Genomic DNA, 7609 nt, shown 5'->3' with positions numbered 1-7609 from the left:
TTCCCTTGTAGCAAAAAATAACCAATAAGGATTTGAGTCCAAACAAAGATTTGTTGAGAAGACAATAATATTTTATCTAGTAGTCTAGCACTCATATTTTCATGAGATCAAAATTATTTCAAAATTCATGGATAAAGCATGAAAATTTTTACATAAGACTCTCCTTATGTTGACTTGTTAAATTTTTCTCTATGTCAATCAACATAAAAAATTAGAGGATTAAAATCAAGCAGAAATTTTTTATTGCATAGCATAAGTACAACATAAAGATGTAAACTCCTTAGCTTTAATAATAAACTTAGATGGAAACTTGTCTTTCCACATGACAATTTCATGGGAATAATCTTCTTTTCATATACTTTGATTGTGTGTATCATGAAATAATTATTGCTCTGCAGGAATAAGATTTTGACGATTTGCATGTGAAATTAAAATATATATTGTTTGACTAAATGAGCTTATGGGGAAAATTAGTAACTTAGATAATGGGAAACTCAAGTGTTGGTAAGAAGACTATATTTTAATGGATCTATGGATGATTATAGAAAGTCTATTGTGTAATGAGAGGGACTTTTGGGCTATGATATGCAAGCATGCCCACTCTTTGAAATACCCAAATGGAATCCCCACATCTCATTTTCAAGAATATTATTCCCATGGAATTTGTAGAGTGTATGTTTCTTGATCCATCTCTACCTTTGTACAAGTGTTGTTAATAGAGTTATGCTCTTTGAAATAACCAAATAGCTATTTGTAAGCACTCATTCTGAATATCATTGGTGAAATATTGACAAAGGTGCAAACAAAATAAAGTGAAGGTTATGTCGTTAATCGATATAAAGAAGGCTAAGCCTATCTTATGATTTCTTGTGATTAGGCCTCATCACATCCACCCTCCTAGGGACATGTGTAAATAAAAGCATGGCCTGCAATGAAAAAACCAAATAAAATATATCAAGTTAATAGAAAATCCAAATGCAAGCATAGTATATATAAGTGTGTGCTATATCACATTCCAATAAGTTTTGTTGTATGTACTAAAACTAACCTTAATTTCATATTTAGATTAATGAATAGGAAGTTATTTTGGACTTTAGATTACAAATGATACAAGTAGATACAATTTTAGACAAAAATTGGCCTCAGTTCAAGTTTATGACATCATAGCACATTGTTGAGTCAAATTGGATTGGTGCACTTACCTTGATGTAGTTGTTGGTGTCTAGGGTGAATCGATGATACATGCATGAAGGCAACACTATAAGATCACCCTTAACTACATGAAATCTAATCCACTCGTCATTGGAATCTCGTATGTCCCAATAACCTAGACATGAAGTTGGGACAACAAAATGCATTTTGTATTAGAAAATGCAATGGAAGGTTTGTTTGTATTAACAGTAAATCAAACTTGAGATACTTATTAACAAGAATATTAGTATGGTTGTAGGGAGATTCACATGATATCCAAAATATGGGATACAAAGGCTATGTTCTATTAGGTGATAGTAATGAACCATTTAGCTAGTAAGCTCCATGTGAAGTATTATGAACAAAGAAGTTGTTGATTCCAATACACAATATATGCTCTTGTGGGATCATTATACAACTCAACTGTAACTGAAAGGAAATTTTGATATTGTTTTAGAGTTAGAGATATAGATATACAGAAGGAATACCTCCTATAAAAGAAGCTAATAAGGGTTCTATCTAAGCTTCAAAATTAATATGTATGTAGGGGGTCTTATTATAAACACATAATAAATGTAGGTGCTATTACAATTTGTATGTGTTGATTGTGTTGAGTTGAAGACCCGAATTTGGTAAGTAATGGATTTCTTATCGTAGTTTATTGTAAAGTTTTTTATTCTACCATCAATTCAAGTTAGAATTTTAAGATAATAGATACATATAATTTATCTCAAAAGTGGTTTGAAACCTTTATATTCCTCACCACTTCCTTCAAGGATGAGTCGACTCTCAGGGTAAGGGTGCAAGTGCTCTTGATAGAACTCCTCCATCTGCTTTTCAAAATCTTTTGTCAACCCACGTGCAAAAGTCACAATTTCCTGCTATCAATGTTAAGGGAAATTTTTGAGACCTTAAGGTTTACCAAAAATTTTAAAAATACCAATGGATATTAGTGATGAATAAAGTCTCCAAACAGTTGAAAGACAAAGTTTAAATCCTTTAAAAAGTTTTCCCAACAATCAATTAAACATAGCAAATGCATATTAATCACTAAATTCTCTTTAAAATGCCAAGAATTGCTAGTTCAAGTGGTAGTGAAATAACGTTTTAAACCCAAGGTGAGGGTTTCCATTCTAGTCACATGACGTAGTGGGGAAGGCACCTTGTATGGCATACGATGCAAAAGGTGATTATGGTTCAGCTTGGTTGGTCATGAAGTTGGAGATTGTAATGGCACCACTTGTCGAGCCATTGGCCGACTCGAGTTAGTAGTCCCCAGGGTTTGGGGCACACCTTGATCACAAGTGATCATCAATGTAAAGCCCGATAATGAATACAATATCATTTTGTGTTTAAAGTCTTTTATTGATTAATAACAAAATTATGCTTGTGAAACATAAAGATGCAGGTTAGGTTATTGATTGACAAGTCATCAGGTTATAACAAAATTATACTTGTGAAACATAAAGATGCAGGTTAGGTTATTGATTGGCAAGTCATCAGGTTAGCTTATTAATCAAGAAATGACGATGGGACGATTAAGTAAGACTCTTGATCAAGTGTCACGACGTACCGAGTACTTATAACCATGGACCATTTTGAGATTTTCAAGCGAATCAGAGGACTCCACGTCAACAGTCCAGCAGAGGACGCCGAGCTCTGCAGGAGACGGGATTGATGTATTAAGCTGGTAATTAGTTATACCGTCAGTAATACATTATGACAGTGAATAGTGGAATAATCACAGCTAATGATCAGGATGAACGAGTAACGATCAATATCGTATTCAATATGGCAATGATAATGAATAAGATAGCCTGTAATTATGATCAGGAATGAATAATATTGACGAATGGCCGTTGTCAATGACAGTCACTGGCCGCCATGGACCGCGATCACAAGCCCAATATATATGAGATCGTATGACGTATAGCAGGAGACGGGAATTATTATATATTGCAGGTGATTAATATTCACTAGCGATGATCATAACGGTGACTGATAATCAGCAGAGAGAGAGAGAGAGAGAGAGAGAGAGAGAGAGAGAGAGGAGGGAGGGAGGGAGCGAGGGAGGGAGGCAGGGAGAGAGCGCTGATTATGAGGAATGAATGACGATCAACTGCATGATGAACTAGTAATAATATGACTGATGGGTCACCACTGATACATTCACTCATAGCATATTGATCACGATAAGCATGATTATGGCGATAACCAATGTAGACGTACTGTATTAACGCTGCTACTACTACCTCTCAATCTCTCACTGCCGACTGGGCGATTTGGGGCGTGCTTGTGTTCCAGCCTCGGGTCGTCTCCGCTCGAAGGGTTGAAGTGCCACGCATCCAACGCTTTCGTCTGCGCCATTCTTGATCAAGAACAAGAACTAATAATATTCTAAGGAATGCTATGTGACCGTGATCTAATATTGCAGTGTTAATCAAATGAAATGGGGGAAGGAATGAATAAAACAACAGCATTTATCGTCTTTATATAGTCGCAAGCGGAGGCGCTGGGTAGGTCGCCCATAGCTTTCCCAGAAGAGATTCGATTCATTGTTAGCAGCGGAGGTCTAATTACCTATAGTGTGATGTAATTGCTTCAAGTACCTCCCTTTGTAGAGCCCATTGTATTCTTAGAAATCTGACATAATGTTCGTTTTCTTATCTAGGGATAGTCATCATGCCAAAAGATATAAACCACCCCCACCGCCCCCCCCCCCCCCCCCCCCAAACACCCACTGAAGCTCATCACTTGGCCTAGGAAGGATTTACTGCAAAATATATTGTATGTGTAGCATGAGAGACTTCAAGATAGCTTTCTATTTCATAGTTTAAGAAAAATGCTAAGAAGTACATTTACAATGGGATCTTTGAAAGCAATTCTGAAAAAGACCCGTGAAAAATGTCTCACTTAAGGTATAATACTTCAAAATTGTGATCTCTTAGTAGTGGACCCTTGACAATCTCCTAAAACCTATCCAATAGACCATCTTGATCTTATATCATTACCCCCTATTGCTAAGAAATTGAACCAATAGATGAGCATGCACAACCATGAAAGATCATTTCCAAGTGGGACATCCATGAGACATCCCTCCTCATCTTAATGATTTAGACAGTTAGCATTGGGGTTGTAACTCAATAGAACTCAATATGGATTCCTTCATGCACTAGCCCTTGAGAGGCATGGTCTCATGCATGCTCTGATCCATGGCTTCTATATCACCTTTTTCTTTTCATAATTTCAAATGGTAAACTAGTGGCTAGTCCATTAACATTCAACTAGAAAAGTGTTTCCAAATCTTTGCCATACTTTTTATTCACTTACACAAAATGCTAGAAAAACTAATTGAAACCACTGATCACATGATTATATCCAATTTTTGTGCATTAGTTTGACTTTGATCCAAATTTCCAAGAAGTTTCCTTATGGATCTAGTTTGCCTTTTTAACACACAAATGCATATAGGTCTCATACAATTGCATAAGGTCTATTAAAAGGTGTTTGACATATTAATCTTCGGTCTTGCAAACCATGGTTAAAAGTTTATTAAAAGGTATTGTTTGACATATTAAGTTTTGGCCTTGCAAACCATGGTTAAAAGTTTATTATTAGAATTAAAAATCATGAGCAACTCACACCACCTCGAGACTACCACTAACATCATCATAATTCATAAAAGTCATATTTGTCATCATGGTCACATGTGCAGCTATAGAATTACACTATACAACTTGAAATGATGGGAAAAGTATGAAGGGTCCTTCAACTTATAAAAGCTTGTTTCATATTTTCTTTTTCAAAGTGCAACAAGAATCGACTATGACAAGTGTAATCCTATAAATTCACCTAATTTTCATAAGCTAGAATACCCCTCTTAGCAAACTCACATGCTTGAGGTGCACCCCTAAGATGCATGTGTGAATGCATGTGTATGTGTCTCTATACATGTGTGCGTGTGCATGTGCGTGTCCGTGCGTGCGTGCGTGCGTGTGTGTGTGTGTGTGTTCTTTTGTGTGCATGCATGTGTTTGTGTATGTGAATGTGCATATGCATGTGCATGCATGCATGCTTGCATGTGTTTGTGTATGTGAATGTGCATACACATATGCATGCATGCATGCTTGCATGTGTGTAATATGCCAAGTTATCTGATGAAATAACAAGGTAGAACATGTTGGGAAACTTATAAAGTAGGTAATGAAGGAAATTTCTAAATGCTAGAGATATATATGTAGCTTTCCCTCAAGCCCCCTAAATAGCAAAGGAAGCCTTTCAGATTGAATGTTCCTTTACATAATTGAGTCATCTTCTATGGTCATGAGAGGCTATTTTATCCTCCAATCCATAGATGACAACATGGAGACTATGTTCCCTATTTCAAGACCAAATATGCAAACCTTGTTCATGATCTTTAAAGACTTTAAAACAAGGCATTGTCAATTGCAAACATGTGCACATACACATGCTCATAAGAATAAAGTAGATATCCACACTCTAGAATGCACACACTTGCATAGGAACTAGATATGCATACATGTGTGCATATGCAAAAGCATGGATACACATTTATAGATGTTAAATAAACATATGCATTTGTTCATGGAATGGATGGGGTACACACACACATGCAAATGTAGACAGAATATGAGAGTAAGGATTCAAAAAACTCCTTAAATGTTACATTGAATGAGAAGCGTAATCTTTGGGAGGTGAAAACAAATGAATTGATGTGCACTTCTAGTGAGTTCTATCCATGCTTCTGTGTGTAGATACATAAGTATCTATATATGTCCACATATATCAAATAAACCTATACTTTTGTGCATAGAATGGATGGGTATGCACATTCATGCAAATGTGGAAAAGATATGAGAGTAATGATTTGCAATACAATTCTTAAATGTTGTGTTATATGAGGAGTTCAATCTTAAGGAGGTGAAAATAAATGAATTGATGTACACTTCTAGCGAGCTTTATGCAACACCCAAAAGAAAGATCTTATGGGTAGATATTGATTAAACATTGGCATACTCAAATAGTAGGGGCATATCACCATCATCTATCATAGTATCTTCTCACTCTACAGAAACTTTCATTTTTCACAAATATTCTTATTCCAATTCATTAAAAAGGTTGATTTGAATGGTTCTCTTGTTCCGTAGTACGAGTCCAACCTTGTACAAGGCTTTTGCATAGTTGAAAGTGGATAGGCTATCTTGAGTTAGCTATTCAAGTGGATGGAAATGTTTTCTCATGTGGGTACACTAGGAGAACGGTGAATTTAATTAATCAAACAAAGTGTCTTGATATGATATATGTTGGCTTTAGCAAGAGCCAACATAAATTTCACATAATTTTCCTTACAAAACATTTAACATGCTCAAAGGTCTTGCTTATGCAACAACACAATAGCAAATGTTGCAAATGGTTTGTTGAAATATTTTTAATCATAAGAAATTGTAGCTCGGATAGTTCATGTGATTTTGAATTCTATTTCCAGAAAACTCTATTTAGTGTTTCTATTTGGACAAGTATGATTCAGTTGACCATTCAATTCAATATTTTCACCCTAAAAGGAGGCTTCATAATGAACTTGCAAAAGCGCCTCATTGAAAGTCTTTGAAATGTACTCTTTCATTGTTGGAAATAAACCTTTTAAAGTATAGAAAATAAAAATATTCGAGTTTATAAAGAAAGGTAAAACATGGAAGTCTATAAAAAAACTTTTTGTCATTGAATGTTACTCATTACTCACAACAAGGGGACATATCAAAATTCACTAAAGTGTTACTTGTTGCTCCACAACTAGGGGGCAAGTCAAGTCAAAGGTTAATTCAAGCTTGTATATTACATACTCATGATAATACAATAATTCATCTTATAAAGAATCTTATTAAGTCTTTTTTATGATATTGAGTTACTACTAACGTGTATATACTTGTTGAAACATTGTAATGAGTTTTCTTGAAAGTATATTGAGTTATGCCATTAGACCAAGAGTGAGAAGATCAAATTTGGATAAATTCTAATGTGAATCTCTCAAACTTGCACTCCGTATACATTTATTTTAGGAAATTTATTTAAGATGATAGAGATATGCACAAAGTTAGAGGTCAAAAATATCATTAAGAGAAGCATTTGTAGTGATCAATCCTAAATGAAAACAACATGAAATGCATACCTATAAATAGACTTGATGTCACAACAATGCTAGGAAATCAAGCATATATGTTAAAAATTTATGAGAAGTATCCATGTGACAACAATACTAGGTGCCATGAAAAGCTTTGTGTGTCTCCCATGTGTAAATTACACGTATTTATGTTGTAAGAGAGTATGCATGTTTGCATTATCTAGAGGAGGAAGATACAAAAAGATGGAGAACAAGACCTATCTTCTGATAGGAGCATGT

The 7609-nt window shown here is 35.0% G+C and overlaps 1 protein-coding gene across 3 annotated transcripts; it reads right to left on the bottom strand.

Moving 5' to 3' along the window:
* Nucleotides 1–270: 270 nt before the first annotated feature.
* Nucleotides 271–3631, bottom strand: LOC148021053 (uncharacterized). Of its 3 annotated transcripts, none has more exons than XM_087698088.1 (5): nt 3444–3631; nt 2765–2850; nt 1955–2072; nt 1203–1327; nt 271–926 (listed from the first exon to the last, which is right to left on the bottom strand). In XM_087698088.1, exons 1-5 carry the CDS (start codon nt 3556–3558, stop codon nt 858–860), a joined length of 513 nt encoding a protein of 170 aa, XP_087554214.1. In that variant the 5' UTR covers nt 3559–3631; the 3' UTR covers nt 271–857. The 3 variants fall into 3 exon arrangements, with proteins under 3 accessions (XP_087554214.1, XP_087554216.1, XP_087554215.1); XM_087698090.1 differs by having other exon boundaries at nt 1955–2021; XM_087698089.1 differs by having other exon boundaries at nt 273–926; nt 1955–2069.
* Nucleotides 3632–7609: the final 3978 nt, after the last annotated feature.

This window comes from Lygodium microphyllum, chromosome 18 (genome assembly GCF_053477565.2).
Source record: "Lygodium microphyllum isolate KBCC chromosome 18, Lygodium_microphyllum_v1.1.10, whole genome shotgun sequence".
Lineage (NCBI taxonomy): Eukaryota > Viridiplantae > Streptophyta > Polypodiopsida > Schizaeales > Lygodiaceae > Lygodium > Lygodium microphyllum.
The sequence above is the reverse complement of the archived record's forward strand: the minus strand, read 5'-3'. Positions and strand labels throughout refer to the sequence as shown.

Bases quoted from the DNA above. Each gene is read 5' to 3' on its own strand.
- LOC148021053 (XM_087698088.1), bottom strand. From the start codon at position 3,558: ATGGCGCAGACGAAAGCGTTGGATGCGTGGCACTTCAACCCTTCGAGC. The intron at 2,851-3,443 runs GTAGTAGTAGCA...CGTCTCCTGCAG, and splicing joins CGGCAGTGAGAGATTGAGAG to AGCTCGGCGTCCTCTGCTGG. The intron at 2,073-2,764 runs GTACGTCGTGAC...TAACATTGATAG, and splicing joins TCCATGGTTATAAGTACTCG to CAGGAAATTGTGACTTTTGC.